The sequence below is a fragment of the Lithobates pipiens genome, unplaced genomic scaffold (assembly GCF_037356315.1).
Source record: "Lithobates pipiens isolate NorthernLeopardFrog02 unplaced genomic scaffold, aLitPip1_a1.2 Scaffold_25, whole genome shotgun sequence".
NCBI lineage: Eukaryota > Metazoa > Chordata > Amphibia > Anura > Ranidae > Lithobates > Lithobates pipiens.
This window is the reverse complement of record NW_027507787.1, coordinates 19,345,550-19,363,681: the sequence shown is the minus strand read 5'-3', so window position 1 is coordinate 19,363,681 and position 18,132 is coordinate 19,345,550. Positions and strand designations below refer to the sequence as shown.

General features: G+C 39.6%; 1 protein-coding gene across 3 annotated transcripts in view; it reads right to left on the bottom strand.

Moving 5' to 3' along the window:
* Positions 1-559: 559 nt before the first annotated feature.
* Positions 560-18,132, bottom strand: part of PRKG1 (protein kinase cGMP-dependent 1) — a 1,414,086-nt gene continuing 1,396,513 nt past the window's right edge. For all 3 annotated transcript variants that reach the window (XM_077454156.1, XM_077454155.1, XM_077454157.1), the window contains 3 exons: positions 11,501-11,563; positions 3,274-3,340; positions 560-2,084 (listed from right to left, as the gene is read on the bottom strand). In XM_077454156.1, the coding sequence (XP_077310282.1) occupies positions 1,986-2,084; positions 3,274-3,340; positions 11,501-11,563 (229 nt within the window). In that variant the 3' untranslated portion in view covers positions 560-1,985. The remainder of the gene's footprint in view (positions 2,085-3,273; positions 3,341-11,500; positions 11,564-18,132) is intronic.

Here is an 18,132-nt window from a genome sequence, read left to right as displayed (position 1 = left end):
ACCCAGCTACCATCTAGATATTGTACAAAGGATCCATAGCTCATAAATCAAAATATCTTTCATTGCTATCAGAGAGTCAAAAGATTTTTTAGAGAAAGATCCACTGCAGATTTAAAAAAAGACTGCTCTTGCAGGGTCATATAGATCTGTCTGGCGGTTCTTCCAGGGTCAGCAATTACTAAGAGGCTACTCTCAAAGGAGCTTGTTACTACTTCTTTCAGAATACCTGTCCTATTTTTGTGCCCTTTTGGGTATCCTGCACTCCTAAACCCTCTCTCCTAAAATTGAGTTTGAGGTAAAAATAATAAACTGATTTTTTTCACCTCACCATACACCAAGGACCAGACCCTGAGAGGGAAATGTTAGCCTGCCACACTAATTAGGGGGCCATTCCACACCACCCCAAGAGGAAGAGTGCTACATATATAGGTATCTTATATTTTTTTCCTTATATAATGACATTATATTAGACCTCTTCATAGAGAATATTGTATAGCTCTTACTAGCTACATTCAGAGTTATAGATGAAGATGGATGAATGAATTGATAACTATTATGATCATTTTCAACAGCATATGCATCAGTTGTGCTTTTTATTATTAGAATTGTTAAAAATCTAACAAAAGATAGAGGTTAACATTCAGTCTTGTCATGAACACAAACAAAAAATAAAATAAAAAATAAAACAAAATGAAACAAAAAACAGCTTCAAGAATTGGTTTGACATGAACATAGAATGACCAAATGATTGTGGTCCTCACAATGAATGGGCTATAACAAAGTCCTTTTTATCAATATACAGGGATACGTGTACCATATATAATAAAAAGAGTTCCTGTTGTCAGCACTCAACAGAGGAAGCTGAGCCAGTACTGAAAGTCTATTCGGATTGTTGAAAAATTTTGCAGAGTCTCTTAATATAAGGGTCTACTACAGGAAATGCTTGCTAAAGGCACTTACAAAAAAAACATTGCCTTTGTTTCATGCATGCCTGAAGCATTTTCATACTCGATACACACTACAAATATGCATACCTCAACATCAGCAAACTCATTAACTTGCCTAGTACTGGCGGCATAGATCTTTTAACAGAAGCAGGTCCTGCAATATGCCTATTTTGCCTTTATGTTCCACAACAGCTACTTTATGAGCTTCAGTAATAGTCACAGGAATATAGTCCATATTTTTACTTGGAATCAAAGGCTTTCATGAAACAAACCTTTATAAAAAAAAGTAAATATGTCATCACAAAAAATGGCTGCCTCTATTAAGCTCAGTCAACAGGCACACTTTGTTAAATTGTCACGTTGTTTTGAATGTAAGGAGGAAAAAGATATTCATTTTCAGCAGGACACATCTGGGATAAAACTAATAAATATTTTCCACACTTACTCTGACCTGCAGTAAGTTATTAGTTTACATACTTTATAATAGGCATAACCATATTGGACTCTATGGCTGCTGTTTTTACTGCTGGCTAGCAAGTCATATCTACCCCAACAAGCGAGTAGATTGTGGGCTTCACACTAGGATTGCAGTCAGAAGGCCAATATGGTATGGCCGTATTCTAAAGATTGAGTTGTTCTCACCATATATAGTCAACTGTACCGAAATAAATTATCCCTTTCAATGGATAGAACTAGCTACAAAATATGTACAGTTTTAATACATTATACTGATCAAGGGTAAATTGTGAATTTTGCAATAATAGAAAGCATATACTTTTAGTGAAGAGGCTTTTGCTTCAGGACCACCATGTCAACTGCTATATTAAGGGGGGGGGCAAAACATAAAATATGTTATATGAGGGTTATTGTGAACTAAGCAATAAGTCCTAATGCCACTGTAGTAACTATAGCAGCATCAATCAAGGCATCATGGTGACCCCGAGCACTATTCTTCCCCAGTTCCATCTTTTGTTCTCTTGGCAGCCATATTTCAGGAAAGCTGTCTTCAGCAAGGCAGAAGCAGGAAAGAAAAATGCATCAAAAGTCTATGTCCCATCCTGAATTGTCATCAGGGGGAGGATCATCATTATCTTCTGGAAAACTGTCAAAATTGCTTGTGTCTGTGGGGGATGAAACCTGTAATAAAATGATAAGAGACAATGAAGAGCTTTGCACAAAAATACTGAAGGCAACCAATTATTTTCTGATATATACATAGAGAAATACCATACAAAGTCTTCATTTTAATGAGGTCTATATTGCCAAAGAAGGGGTTTTGCTAAAGATCCGCATAACCAGGTCAAGATGGATTGCATTACTATAAAAGTTTTGTAATCAGAGGGACCAATGTATACAGAGATCTATAAGGTCAGTCAAAACAGAAAACAGGGCACATTGGGTTTTGTAGCTGGAGGTAGTGTCAGTTGATCAACCAACCTAGATGGCAATTTGTTGATGTGTAAGGCCTTAAAATCTTAGTCAGAAGGATGCCCTGGTACACATTCCTTCTTTTACCAAGCATTTCTGATACTGGGCTTGAAAGTCATCCTGTTGTAGTCTTCTAACTAGTCAGTAGGTGGAGCTCTAGGAACAGACTGCAACCAAATAAGGCAGGACATGGCTAGAAAGCAACATGTGCTGAATACTTTGCATTCCACATGTCTGATACCTTATTATACACCAGAAGCCCAAATTTCATAGGCCACACAACTATTATATAGTTTATAATATAAACTATTGTTTGTTTACTGAACTACACTATGTTTACCCTATATCACTGATCAAGCTGTCCTAATTTTTAAAAAGGACTTTGAACTAAAATGGCATCAGCTCCCCACCCCGTGTCAAAAGGCTGCATGGTAGCTGTAAAAATAAAAAACTTGAGGGGAAAAGTTGAAAATATACTGAATTTCCACCCTGCTTCAACACTGGACAGGGTAACATCATGATACTTTTGCCAAGATAATCCTGAGAATACCAAGTCCTGTACATTTTGCAGGAGTGTCTTTTCATGAGATTTGGAATCCTCATTATTTACCGGATCTTACCGGAAGAATCATGACATTGACCTTGCATAAGTGCTGTGAGTAGAAGAATGGAAGGTTAGTTCATTTTCCAACATTTCTTTTTGCTTACAGCTTTAATGACATTGTTTTGGGAGTGAGGGCCTTATGTAACCTTTTAGTGCAAGGTCCACTTTTCATTTGAGTAGATTTCTGGGGAAAAAAGAGTGTTGTAAGAACAGAATTGGAAAACAGTTCTCCGTGTACACCCACAGATATGTATTTAGAAGCAGCAGAAAGTAAGAATGAGAAAAATAACTTACACTTGGTATAATAGGAGGTGTCAATGTACCTTTCCTTAAACCTTCCCAATTAAAGCCTTCAAACCATCTAGAAAGACAAAAAAAAAGTAATCTTGATCATATTCAAAATGGCTAGCATTTTAGATGTCACAGAATCAAATCAAGAGAAAAATTTACAAACTGCATTGCACACCTAGTTGGCAATACTTGCAAATAAAAACTCTGAATAATCTGTTCAGATACAGATCACTCAAAAAGTTGCAGTATAAAAATAATACAAAATATATAGAGGTTTAAATACCCACATTATTAGACTGGGTCTGAGCAGTCTTTGATGGCCAAAATCTAAATTCAAGATCATGAGTATACACAAATATTTTCAATGCTTTTTCATTATTGCTGCAAATGTTGTGACAGAAGATCAGTGCAAGGAGCTTACTGCTGAAGCCTTTCTGTAATTCCTCAATATCTAATATAGCTCTATTCACTGTTCTATTTGCAAAATTACGAATAACACAATTGGGATATTTTATGTTTCATTTAGCCTTTAATTGTATGTTGTCTTTATGATGAGGTAACTTGGACTTGTGGGAATTGCCAGTGCATCAAAACCTTCTGTGCGGAAAGTACCAGCTTTCTCCAACGGGGTTACTAGATAGAGTGATAACCCAGGATACAGATTTTAGCTTCATCTGTCTTCAGTCTGATAGCCAATATGTTATCATAGTCCTCTTATTGAAAGCAACTTGTAATTTACATTTATTGGCCTTGTAATATATTCTGAGAAACGTATAAGAAAAATATCATCTAACCTTTGCTCGACGTAAATTCATGAAATTACATCACTAGTATGCTATTCTAGTATGTATGAATCCAGAATGTTTTTATGTAATGTCTGAATAGCATATAATCTTCTGTATTTTCTAAAATTATGTCTTAAAGATTTTATATAATTGACACAAAATATATACTGTATGTAAAAGGAAAGCGAGTTTGAATGTTTAACATAATTATGTGTGTTTCCTAGTAGGATCAGACTAGCCCAGAGATTTAATCATTTTCAACAGTGCATGTATTTTGACTTGGGTAAACATTCCTATCTGACAAACTTCTACAACATATTGCAGACTAGAGAGCTGTATTTCTTGGCACAAAGTTATTAAAATAACATTGTTTGCTTTTTTGGATGTGTTAAGCCCTTGGCCTTGCTACAGAAAATGTGTGTGTGCGTATATATATATATATATATATATATATATATATATATATATATATATATATATATATATATATATACATATACACACACACTATATTGTACCGTGGGTAAAAAATATATAAATGCAACTGTGACTCCGCCCTCTATATGTTCTACCCCCACTGCACCAAGTGAAAAAAATGTAACTAATAATACAAGTGAAGCTGCTACTTAAAATATATAAGAATGTGTAAACTGAAATTAAACCTTTAGATTGGCCAATCCCATGAGGAAGTCTTAATGATGAAACATGTCGGGGGCATAGCTCTACTTTATTTTTTTCACATATGGAGTCACCTTAAAGTGGTTGTAAACCCTTACAAACCACTTTGACCTACAGGTAAGCCTAGATTAAGGCTTACCTGTAGGTCCAAGAAATATCTCCTAAACCTATACGGTTTAGGAGATATTTACCTGAAGACAGCCACCGCTGTCTACAGCGCATGCATAGTAGTCCATTATGCTTTACCTTTGCAGGGAATCAAAGAGGAAGTAAACCCATCAGGGTTTACTTCCTCTTTAAGTTAATATGTGGATCAAATGGATGGTCGTTTTTTAACCCCAGGTGTGGGTTTAATTGCGTTGAAGCCGAACACAAGAGTGGGAGGCATTACAAATCGGTGAGTGTGCTCTTCAGAGGGAGAGGCGTCACAAGGGCGTGGTGTGGTGGAAGATTCAAGAATTTGTGAAGATGGTTTGTTGGATCATGCTATGAATTTAGGACTGTTTTGATATTTTGCATTTTTTCACTTGTCACTGGGTGTTTGTTTATTTATCACATTTATTTTTGTGATTTATTGTACTAGCGCTACTAGTTTTGCATATTGATATTTAATCTATAGGTTTAAACACACTATATTGCCAAAAGTATTAAAGTATTGTGACTCCAGCCTTTACACGCACATGAACTTTAATGGCATCCCAATCATAGTCCACAGTAGGGATGAGCTTCGCGTTCGACTCAAACTCATGTTCGACTTGAACATTGCCTGTTTGGTGAACAGTGAACAATTTGGGGTGTCCGCGGCGAAATTCGAAAAGCCGTGGAACACCCTGTACAAGTCTATGGGAGGAGACTAAAGTGCTAATATGCAAATTACTGTCCTAAAAAGTGTTTGGGGACCTGGGTCCTGCCCCAGGGGACATGGATCAATGCAAAAAAAGTTTTAAAAATTGAATTTTTTCGGGAGCAGTGATTTTAATAATGCTTAAAGTGAAACAATAAAAGTGTAATATTCCTTTCAATTTCGTACCGGGGGGGGGGGGGGGGGATGTGTATAGTAAGGGGCGAATGTTTCCTGTGCTTAGAACCTTGCCTGCACAAAGTGTCATTTCTGCAGGAAAAAAAGTCATTTAAAATCACTCGCTGCTATAATGAATTGTCGGCTCCCCATAATACAGAGAAGTCATTGATAAAAAAAAAAAAAGCGTGGGGTTCCCTCAAATTCAATTACCAGGCCCTTCAGGTATGGTATGGATGTTAAGGGGAACCCCGCTTCAAATTTAAAATCAGTGCTCCCAAAAAAAACGGCTGTTTTTAAAACTTTTTTTGCAATGATACCTGTCCCCTGGGGCAGGACCCAGGTCCCCAAACACTTTTTAGGACAATAACTTGCGTATTAGCCTTTAAAATTAGCACTTTAAATTTTTAATGTCGAGTCCCATAGACTTTTATAGAGTTCTAAAGTTCACACAAAGTTTAGGTCTGTTCGCAGGTTCTGGTGCAAACCGAATTTGTGAGGTCTGGCAATGATGTTGGACGAAAAAGGGCGATCATTTGGTGGAGGGGGGATTATGGTGTGTGGTTGTTTTTCAGGGGTTGGGCTTGGCCCATTAGTTCCAGTCAAGATAACTTTTAAGGTGTCCGCATACCAAGACATTTTGGAAAATGTCATTTTCCCCAACTTTGTGGGGGCAGTTTGGTGATGGCCCCTTCCTGTTCCAACATGACTGCACACCAGTGCACAAAGCAAAGTCCATAAAGACATGGATGAGTGAGTTTGGGGCAGAATAACTTGACTGGCCTGCACAGAGTCCTGATCTCAACCTGATAGAAAGGCTTTGAGATGAATTAGCGTAGAGACAGAGAGCCAGGCCTTCTCGTCCAACATTAGTGCCTGACCTCACAAATGCGCTTCTGGAAGAATGGTCAAACATGCCCATAGACACACTCAACCTTGTGGACAACCTTAAAGTTCATGTGCGTGTAAAGGCAGGTGTCCCAATACTTTTGGCAATATTATGTATATACAGTATCTCACAAAAGTAAGTACACCCCTCACATTTTTGTAAATATTTTATTATATCTTTTCATGTGACAACGCTGATGAAATTACACTTTGCTAGAATATAAAGTAGTGAGTGTACAGCTTGTATAACACTGTAAATTTGTTGTCCCTTCAAAATAACTCAACACAATGTCTTAACTGCTGGCAACAAAAGTGAGTGCACCCCTAAGTGAAAATGTCCAAATTGAGCCAAAAGTGTCAATATTTTGTGTGGCCACCATTGTTTTCCAGCACTGCCTTAACCCTCTAGGGCATGGAGTTCACCAGAGATTAACAGGTTGCCACTGGAGTCCTCTTCCACTTCTCCATGATGACATCACAGAACTGGTGGATGTGAGACCTTGCGCTCCTCCACCTTCCGTTTGAGGATGCCCCACAGATGCTCAATAGAGTTTAGGTCTGGAGACATGCTTGGCCAGTCCATCACCTTTACCTTCAGCTTCTTTAGCAAGGCATTGGTCGTCTTGGAGGTGTGTTTGGGGTCGTTATGTTGGAATAGTGCCCTAGGGCCCAGTCTGAAGAGAAGGGATCATGCTCTGCTTCAGTATGTCACAGTACATGTTGGCATTAATGGTTTCTTCAATGAACTGTAGCTCCCCAGTGATGGCAGCACTCATGCAGCCCCAGACCATGGCACTCCTACCACCATGCTTGACTGTAGGCAAGACACATCTGTCTTTGTACTCCTCACCTGGTTACCACCAAACATATTTGACACCATCTGAACCAAATAAGTTTATCTTGCTCTCATCAGCCAACAGGACATGGTTCCAGTAATCCATGTCCTTAGTCTGCTTGTCTTCAGCAACTGTTTGCAGGCTTTCTTGTGCATCATCTTTCTGGGACGACAGCCATGCAGATCAAATTGATACAGTGTGCAGCGTATGGTCTGACCACTGACAGGCTGACCCCCCATCCCTTCAACCTCTGCGGCAATGCTGGCAACACTCATATGTCTATTTCCTAAAGACAACCTCTGGATATATGACGCTGAGCACATGCACTCAACTTCTTTGGTTGACCATGGTGAGGCCTGTTCTGAGTGGAACCTGTCCTGTTAAAACACTGTATGGTCTTGGCCACTGTGCTGAAGCTCAGTTTCAGGGTCTTGGCAATTTACTTATAGCCAAGGCCATGTTTATGTAGAGCAACAATTCTTTTTTTCTTTGCCATGAAGTGCCATGTTGAACGTCCAATGACCAGTATAAGACAGTGAGAGCGATAACACCAGATTTAACACACCTGCTCCCCATTCATACCTGAGGCCTTGGAACTAGACATGTGCATTCGTTTTCGTCCGAATGCATTTTCGTCCGAATTTCAGCTATTTTCGTTTTCGTTTTGACAAACGATAACGAAAGCACAAAATCCGAAAAACAAAAGATCCGACATAAATAAATGCTTTATTTTCGTTTTCATTGTTACAACAGTTCGATATAGAATAGGAGATTCGACATGACTCTGACAACAATCTGTCTATAGAACCTGTGGTCGAATGTGCCTAACCTTACCTCTATTAGTCCACGATTATATAGAGAAAATATTCGACAGAGAAAAAAGATTTGACAGAGAGAAAAGATTCTGCAAGTTACTGTCCTAAAAAGTGTTTGGGGACCCGGGTCCTGCCCCAGGGGACATGTATCAATGCAAAAAAAAGTTTTAAAAACTGCCGTTTTTTCGGGAGCAGTGATTTTAATAATGATTAAAGTGAAACAATAAAAGTGTAATATTCCTTTAAATTTCGTAGGGGGGGTTGTCTATAGTGTGCCTGTGAAGGGACGCATGTTTCCCGTGCTTAGAACTGTCCCTGCACAAAGTGTCATTTATGCAGGAAAAAAAGTCCTTTAAAATCACTCGCAGCTATTATGAATTGTCGGCTCCGTAATACAGAGAACACTCATTGAAAGTCATTGATAAAAAAATAAATAAATAAAAAAAGCGTGGGGGTCCCCCAAATTCAATTACCAGGCCCTTCAGGTCTGGTATGGATATTAAGGGGAACCCTGCCTCAAATTTAAGAAAAAAATTGACGTGGGGTTCCCCCTAAATATCCATAACCAGACCCTTCAGGTCTGGTATGGATATTAAGGGGAACCCCGCGTCAAATTTAAAAAAAAATTGACGTGGGGTTCCCCCTAAAAATCCATACCAGACCCTTTATCCGAGCATCAACCTGGCAGGCCGCAGGAAAAGAGGGGGGGACGAGAGAGCGGCCCCCCCTCCCTCCTGAACCGTACCAGGCCACATGCCCTCAACATTGGGAGGATGCTTTGGGGGTCCGTGACCCCTCAAAGCACCTTGTCCCCATGTTGATGAGGACAAGGGCCTCATCCCCACAACCCTGGCCGGTGGTTGTGGAGGTCTGCGGGCGGGGGGCTTATCAGAATCTGGAAGCCCCCTTTACCAAGGGGACCCCCAGATCCCGCCCCCCCCCCTGTTTGAAATGGTAAGGGGGTACAAAAGTACCCCTACCATTTCACAAAGAAAGTGTAAAAAATGGTTAAATAAAACAAACACACTTTTGAAAAATTCCTTTATTAAAAATAAAAAAATAAAAAAAAGATTCCAGCGGCGGTAATCCACTCTTGCTATCCAGCAACGGACGGTCATCTCTCCAGCGATGTCTCATGTCATCCAGCGCAGCGAATCCTCCGTCCTTATTCTGTCTCCGTGGAGGAGACACTGCAAGGATTCCGGCGGCTGACGTTTCTTATATACGGAGGGCGGGGCCACCCGTCACCTGACCCCGCCCCCCTCTGACGCAAGGGGAAACCCGGGGTTCCCTGTGACGTAGGGGTGACCCGCACCCCTCTGATGTAACACAGGCAGGTTTCCGTTACATCAGAGGGGGGCGGGGTCACCCATACGTCACGGGGAACCCCGGGTTTCCCCTTGCGTCAGAGGGGGCGGGGTCAGGTGACGGGTGGCCCCGCCCTCTGTATATAAGAAACGTCAGCCGCCGGAATCCTTGCAGTGTCTCCTCCACGGAGACAGAAGAAGGACGGAGGATTCGCTGCGCTGGATGACATGAGACATCGCTGGAGAGATGATTCATAATAGCTGCGAGTGATTTTAAAGGACTTTTTTTCCTGCATAAATGACACTTTGTGCTGGGACAGTTCTAAGCACGGGAAACATGCGCCCCTTCACAGGCACACTATAGACAACCCCCCCCCCCCTACGAAATTTAAAGGAATATTACACTTTTATTGTTTCACTTTAATCATTATTAAAATAACTGCTCCCGAAAAAATGGCCGTTTTTAAAACTTTTTTTTGCATTGATACATGTCCCCTGGGGCAGGACCCGGGTCCCCAAACACTTTTTAGGACAGTAACTTGCAAATTAGCCTTTAAAATTAGCACTTTAGATTTTGAACGTTGGAGTCCCATAGACTTTAATAGGGTTCTAAAGTATGCTATATAGTTAGCTCCGTCGAATCTTCTTTATACATTCGACAGACACCATAAGCCTTCCAAGACAGATTCGACCGTAATTCATGTGGATTTTCGGACGAATGCAATTTTTAAACGAAATAAATAAAAACGAATTTCGGGAGTAACTAAATAAATTAAGACAAATCGGACGAAAACGAAATTCCGAAACGAAATATTTTACTCTGCACATGTCTACTTGTAACACTAATGAGTCACATGACATTGGGGAGGGAAAATGGCTAATTGGAACAAATTTTTACATTTTCACTTAGGGGTTTACTCACTTTTGTTGCCAGTGGTTTAGACATTAATGGCTGTGTGTTGAGTTATTTTGAGGGGAAAGCAAATTGACACTTTTATAGTTAATTATTTATATTAACAAGCTGGTGATTGGTTGCTAGGCGGTCCTGGCAATCAATCACCTGCTGGTTAACTTAAGCAGCTCTCGCTCTCACCCCCAGTGCTGTTCAGATGAGAACGGCGAAGGCTGGGGGGAAGGATCCGCAATCCGTGTTCACAAGCTAGTTTTTGAGTCACTGACATGGAACTAATATCCAGGTTAGATTGTTTGAGATACTGGTCAGAAACAAACATTTATCAATTGTCAAAGTGTTGCAGCTAGGCAACTAGTAGAAGACATTTTTCTCTCAGTACAGGTTTCTTACTTTAAATTAGAGTAAGGGTTTAATTTGTAAAAGCTCCAACAGAGACAAAATGGTTTTGGCTATGTTTGCATTCATTTTGTAACCTGCAGTGGATTGTAAAGAAGGAAAAGTGTAGCAATTGTCATTTGCCCACAGAAACCAGTTCATATGAACATCAGTATATTGCAGACAGAAAATACACTTGGCATGATGCAATATCTCCTTGACCAACATTAGTGTATGATGGAATTACATTAACTGTTCATTGTGCAACTTGTCGGTTTGGCCATAATTGCCCATATTTTCTATTTCCCCCCCCCCTATTTTTATTCCCTGAATAGTTCTACCCATCAGGAAGGGGACAGGGGGGTCAATCGGGGACAGAATGGTATCTACTCAGAACACTAAGGCTTAAAATCTGGAATATGATTAATTTAGGCCTCATTAGTTATTCATTTGGGGTCTTGGGAACACACAATTCTTTGCTGGTTTTACATCATAATTACAGTATATGTTCAAAACTGCTTTGGCTAGACATTCTCTACATTGTTCCCTTTCCATTTTTATTAAACATTTTCTATTTAACAATGTTTTCTTGTGTGCCATTTCCCAATTACTTACTTGTGCTTTTGGATGTCTTTCACTCCATTTTTCAAGTTTCCTAACCTTTCTGACGGATTGTCCCTGGTAATAAAAAAACGTTTCATTAACTATAAAATCAATTTATGTTTGATGAAAATTAATTATAAAAATCATATACTCCCTAAATATCAAGTAATATTTGCTAGTGGTGCGCCAAACTGCCCTGGCTCAGATTCGAGCAGGGTTCACCAAACTTCAAAGAAGTTCGGGTGCCAAACCAAAAACCCATTGAAATCAATGAAAGCCACATCTGTCAATTTAAAAATGACAATTTTTTGGACTGCTAGGCAATGGGTGTCAAAAAATAGCATGGAGCAATGAAACATATGTACCAATGCCAAACAAATCTTTAAAGAAATTCTTTGAGCCAGGAGCAGAGATTTCTTTTTTATATGCCAAAAATGAAACCTGAAAATTCTCCAATTCTTTTTTATAACATTCCTGGGGATGTTATATTCATGCCTATGGAGGGGTGTAGTTCTGTGATGTATAGAAACTGCTACAGAAGCTGTTGCATACAGAAGCTGTGGCATATACAAAGAGAAAAATGTTTTAAAATTGCTGGCAAATTACATTGACAGCTGTCATTGGCAACCGTGACGTCATCCCATATAGCGGAGTACTCTTTCGCACTCAGTAGGTAATGCTGGTGGAGTCTGTCTTTGATATATATGAATATACTTTGGATTCCCAGTTTTAGGTAGGACACCGGTGTAAGTGCAATCATTTTTATGGCCTGTTTTTACAATAAATAAATGATTTTATGTTATGGGACATCTTCTGTTTCTTGTTTTTTTTTTTTTAGGAAAATGTGGAAGGTACTAAATGAAAAGAAATCAAGCTCATGGCAAATAAGCATGATAGGCCCAAGTTAAGGGAGGTCTCAGTTATTATTGTGGTATTTAGCAAGTATTGGTTGGTTAGTTCCTGTTACACATATGGTACTATTTGTAGTGCTGTAAAGAGATGTTAATGTTATTACTGTATATTATTAAAAAAAACAGACCTCTCCAAGGGGAATGTTAATTGCCAGCAATTTAAACTGTATCCTGTTTTTTCTTTGTAAGGTCTCATGCACACTGGACGTTAACATTTTAAAAAAAAAATAGGCCAGTAGCTTTGCAGTGAGTTTTTCAAAGTTTTTCAGCGTTTTTTTGCAATAGTGTTTTTTGGCTTTTTTTTTTGTGTTTTTCAGCATTTTTTACCGTTTCTAAGTGCTTTTCTTTTTTTTCTCAATAGGATCAAAAACTTTAACAAAAGCTGATGAGCAATGTTTTTGAGCATTCATCTGAGTTTTTCTACATTTTTATGCATTTTTTTTTTAAGTTAGAGTGTATTTACAGCTGAAAAACTCCTCTTTTTTTTTACAGCCCAAAAACACCCCAGCCAAAAACAGTTGATAACAGCCTGCAAGAAAAACAAATACTGCATAGAGCCCCCCCCACACACCAATGTACATACCAGCCCATATGCCCTTAACATGGAAGGGTGATTTTCCAGAGGGAGAACCACTTGGCAAAGGACCTTGTCCCTTAGTTGATAAAGAAAAGGGCCTCTTCCTCACAACTCATACCTGGTGGTTTTGGGGGTCTGTGTACAGGGTGCTTATCAGAATCTGGGAGCCCTAATAAGGGTACCCCCAGCTACTGACCCCCTCCATGTAAATGACTATGGCGTACATAGTACCCCTACTTATTAAATAAAAAAAGTTGTAACCTAGAAAGAGACTCTTAAATTATTAACAAATCCTTATTTAAAAAAAAAATGAAATCTCCAAAAAAAATGGCCCTCATTGTAAATTCATCATCAATCAAAATGCACACCACTCATCTGCATGCAATTGATCCCAATGGTACCACTAGTTCAATTACAGCTCCCAAAGCCGTCATCAGCTAAATAAGGGAAGGGACAAGAATAATAGGTACATGATTGATCAAATAAGGCCATGGCCATATTTGGTCAGTGTGATTGCCCAAATATGGCTAGTAATGTCACTGCTATCCCCACCCCTTTGTTTGTTTAAAATGATTTGATATTCTCAATAATGTCAATGGTTCTTAGGAATGCCATTGGTGCAAGCATCAGTGGCTTCCTTAGTAAAGCGAGAAGCTGCCATATACAGATGTGGTAGACATATGGCTTCTGTATATGATGCATGGCTCCCACTGAAAGGGCTAAAGTTTTAGCGTTCGTCCAAACATCTGAAAAGCTTAGGTTCAAACCAAACCATCAGCTCATCCCTAATATTTACCTCTTTACTTCATGGAATATTTTTTTGCAGGTACTCTTATTTAGGCTGAATTCTAGTCAAATATAAATGCTAACATTGTATTCATTTGTTTATTATTTTAAAATATCTCTAAAAAAATTGTATGTATACATAAAGTCAACAAAAGTACCTGAATCTCTTTTGATATTAGCTTCACCTAATACCCTGTACAGAATCCTAATAATGAGAGGAGAAGCATTGTCAGAAGGATCAGATTTCCACCACTGAGCCTGTAGGCATACAACCTTTGGGCCCAAAGTGACAACTCTCTGCTAAAAACATTTTTTTTTTGCTTTACTAATCCCAACCTTGTTTAGTATATTAAAAGACAACGGGGGAATTAAAAAACAGCGATGCAAGCATATTGGAGCAAATGCTGCTCCCAATTAACAAGAGGAATGCAAGCCCCTTTTGTTAATTGGGAGTGATCAGTACTCTGTCTTGCTGTGTCTATGACAGACACAGCACAGAGAAGACCTTGAGCTGCATGTTCTCAACTCTTAACCCCCCCCCCCCCCTCGCTCAGCTCAGAGAGGGAGGGAGTAGGTGGTGAGTTATCTCTGCAGGCTCTGCTCATGTAGCGTAATCATTGCATGTGCAGAGAGCACGATGTGAGCTGTCAGTCACACCTGGTTGAAACCTGTTACAGTTTTCTACATATAAATATATTTCTATATCCTAAATAGGTGCAAACCCTACAAATGTTACTATTTCATTCCAAAACAGGAATGGCACAGAAAATGCAAAAAAAATGCACACAGCACTCCTGACCGTTTCCTGTGGCATTATAATGAAGCAGAAAGCTTTGTTAACTCCCCAGAATATATAAATGCGTTTATACTATATTATGCGTTTATACCAAAGTACTGGAAACATATGTAGCTAATTACTATACAGGGAAAATATACCTGTATGCCACTTCTGCCTACTATGTCTAATTGCAAATCTTTTTGTCACTGTAAGCTAGAGCTCTAGTGTTCAATGTGTATAATAACACTGTCCTTTGAACACAAAGAGCTTCCTTAAAAGAGGGGAGAAAGAGTGATGATCTTATGGGTGTGTTACTGTTCCTTCATTATCCAATATTAGGTGGATGTGATCCTAAGACCAAGATGTACTGCGCATCTACAGTGTAATGTGCAGAGGTCTCAAGTAGTGATTGGCAATTCTGCTTGGGTTTAATTCACTAAGAGAAATACTTTGGTTCATCCTTTTCAAAATTCTTTAAGCAGATGGCATGGGACCCCCCAAGGCAAAGAAATACCAGAACACAGGCTAGAGGTTAGGGCAGGTTGCAGACAAGTGAATCCAAACAAGCAGCCAAGCTCAGAAGTCAATTCAAGGGTGAAATCAGTTGAAAACAAATGCACAGGGAAGGGGCTTGGGCACAATTGGAAGAGATGCTCAGGTGCAAATCATGGATTTTAGCCTTTCTAGGCAACCAAGTAATGGAGGCTAGCCCTGGTATATTTGGTATCTAAGTTGGTTTCATTTCATACTGGTCCATGATATGAATTACAGAAGAAGGATAAATTGAAGAATAGAAGATCCTGTTGATGAAAAGTAGTATAAGAAATTAAATGTGGAATGAGTTTGGGATTTTCAGATGAGTAGGCAGGCAGAGTTTGTTGGCAACTTGATTAATTTGGCAAATGATGGAAAAGAGGCTGATGAGCCAAGAAGAGATTTATATCAAGGGTATCTGAAGGTGAATGTGTGCAGTAGAAAGCCAGGTCCTGTCACCTAGAAGAAGTCTGGGAACCCTATTGCAATGATGGTCCACCGCACTTTGGTAGTTCAAAGACACCAGATGTTGGTTTTTGGAAATTTCTGCTCAGATAGAGCTTAAAGGATTGTTGAGCTTCCACTGCAACTTGCACAAGCAGAGAAATGGGAATGAAAAATTGTATAGAAGAATGTTTGCTAAAGAAGGGTGTTAAAGTTTGGTGCCAAAATTGAAAGTGAAGAAAGGAAAGGAGTTTAGGAAACTCCAGGAAAGATTTATGAGAAAAAATGAAAAAAATCCATACAAAGCTGGCAAAAGCAGACCAGTGCAACCATAAGTAAGACGCTTGTGAAAGTATACTTAGAAAAAAATGAGTAGGTCTATTTGAAACCCTGAACAGTGTAGAAGTGTTGAGGCAAAAATCTAAAGTCAGAAAGCAGAAAAAAGTGATGACAGGCAGGAAGGTGCCCAGGTAGGTGACAGTTGGCACAGAGAGCACAGGTGTATATGTTCCCTCCCCAACATCAGAACAAGAAGGGAAGATATGTGACAAGGCTGCACCAGGTCACAGGGTAAACTGGCAATATGTGTGCAGTGGAAAACAGGATTTGGTGTCATCCAGCATTCCCAACGCTGCAGGTTGAGAGTGGTTTGAGTCAAAAAACTTGCCTTTGAGGAAGAAGAAAGAGGCCTTAAATCTGAGTGCCATAGCAATGGTGCTGCACATCTAAGCCAGGAGGCTCAATCCCTAAAAAAAAAAAAAAAACTCCTTTTGGGGGCAACTTTTTTTTGTCAAAACTGAACTTTCTTGGAATAAAGGTGGACAAGGAAGCCCTAAAAAGGATGATTTAGTGAGTGGCTATGTCCTAATGCACTACCATTTAAAACTATATCCCACACTACCCAGATGGCAGTGGGGTGTGCTGAGGAAAAGAGATCTGTGATAAATTCCATGGAAATAACAGAGAAAGGGGTAATCCAGCCAGGGTGGAAATAGGTGACACACATGGTATACACTTTAACATAACATTGAACACATTGACATCCTTATGAAGAGATGGCCACCAATAATTAAATTGAAATAAATCCTAGATATGTTGAACACCAAGATTTCCAGGATGTTTTTAATTGCTGAGGAGTTTGTGATGAAGATTGCATGCAAAAAAACAGCTTCCCTGTGAAAAGGAAGGATTGCTGAAGAATAGTAGTAGCCAGAGAGGATTAATAGGTTCTGGTTTGAATTAACACTCCAAGTTAACAACATTGAAGAATCTGGACAGATCATCAGCATGCATGTTTTTAGAACTTGGCAGAAAGGTAATGTCTAAATTAAATGTAGTGAAGAACAGTGCCCATAATGTGCAGATGTTGAAAGTTTTTGTGATCTGGGGAACCACCCAATGGATATAATTATTCATGCAGGAAAGTTTAGTAGCCACGAGCTCCCAGTCTCCGCTGTTGTTGTTTCTCTCAGCATCTAAGAATTGTTTTGAGAAAAATGCTCAGGGCTTGGACCATGAGCTCCCACAACAGTGCATGAACAATCAACCTCCAAGGAAAAAAGTGATCTCTGGATGCTGGAGAATGAAGATGGAGAGAAAGGTAGCTTTGAGACTGTAAAAGGCATTATTAGCGTCAGGGTTCCAGACTTTTTTGGGTTAGTGCTCCTTTTGGTAAGGAATGTAAAGAGGCCTCCAAAGTAGACTAGTCTTGATTAAATTGGAGATGGTAATTTATAAATCCCAAAACATTTTGTGTCACCTTCAGTTTTAAATGCTAGGGCCAATCCCTAATGCCGCGTACACACGGACCGGACTTTTCAACATCAAAAGTCCGACGGAATGATTCCGGCAGACCATTCGATCGTGTGTCGGCTGCAGCGGACTTTTGATTTGCAAAAGTCTGACAGACTTTAGAAATGGAACATGATTCAAATTTTTCCACCAGAACTCCGCAGGACCCAGTTCCTACCGAGAAATCCGCTCGTGTGTATGCTAGTCCGACGGACAAAAACCGATGCGAGGGTAGCTATTGGCTACTGGCTATGAACTTCCTTATTCTAGTCCAGTCGTACGTCATCACGTTCGAATCCGTCGGACTTTGGTGTGATTGTGTGTGGCCAAGTCCGTTCATTCGGAAAGTCCGTCAGAACTCTGTCAGAACTCTGTCAGAACTCCGTCAAAAGTCTGTCGGACCTAGTCCCTCAAAGTCCGGTCGTGTGTACGTGCCATTGGAAGACCTGTGACAATGTACTCAAGGAATGGTACCTCTGTTTGTTCAAAAAGGCATTTCTCCAACTTATCATATACATTTTTGTCTCAAAGCCACCACAGGACTGTTTTCACATGAAACGATGGGTGAACAGGTCTGGGGAGAAGATAATATGATTTAGCTATACTATAACACAAGTATAAAATTGGTCAGACCTTGTTGACAAAATTTGTGAAATTGTTCTGGGTGTGGCAGAACTTGAAGTGTTGAACCTGGTGTTTAAGTTTATGTTCAACTCCTCACCTTCCTGGTCCCCCTTGGAGACTTAGAAAAATCTCCCAGAATCTGTTAAACAGTTCTAAAATGTTAGTTGGGGGGAGTATTGATTTGACCTAGATGGTGTTC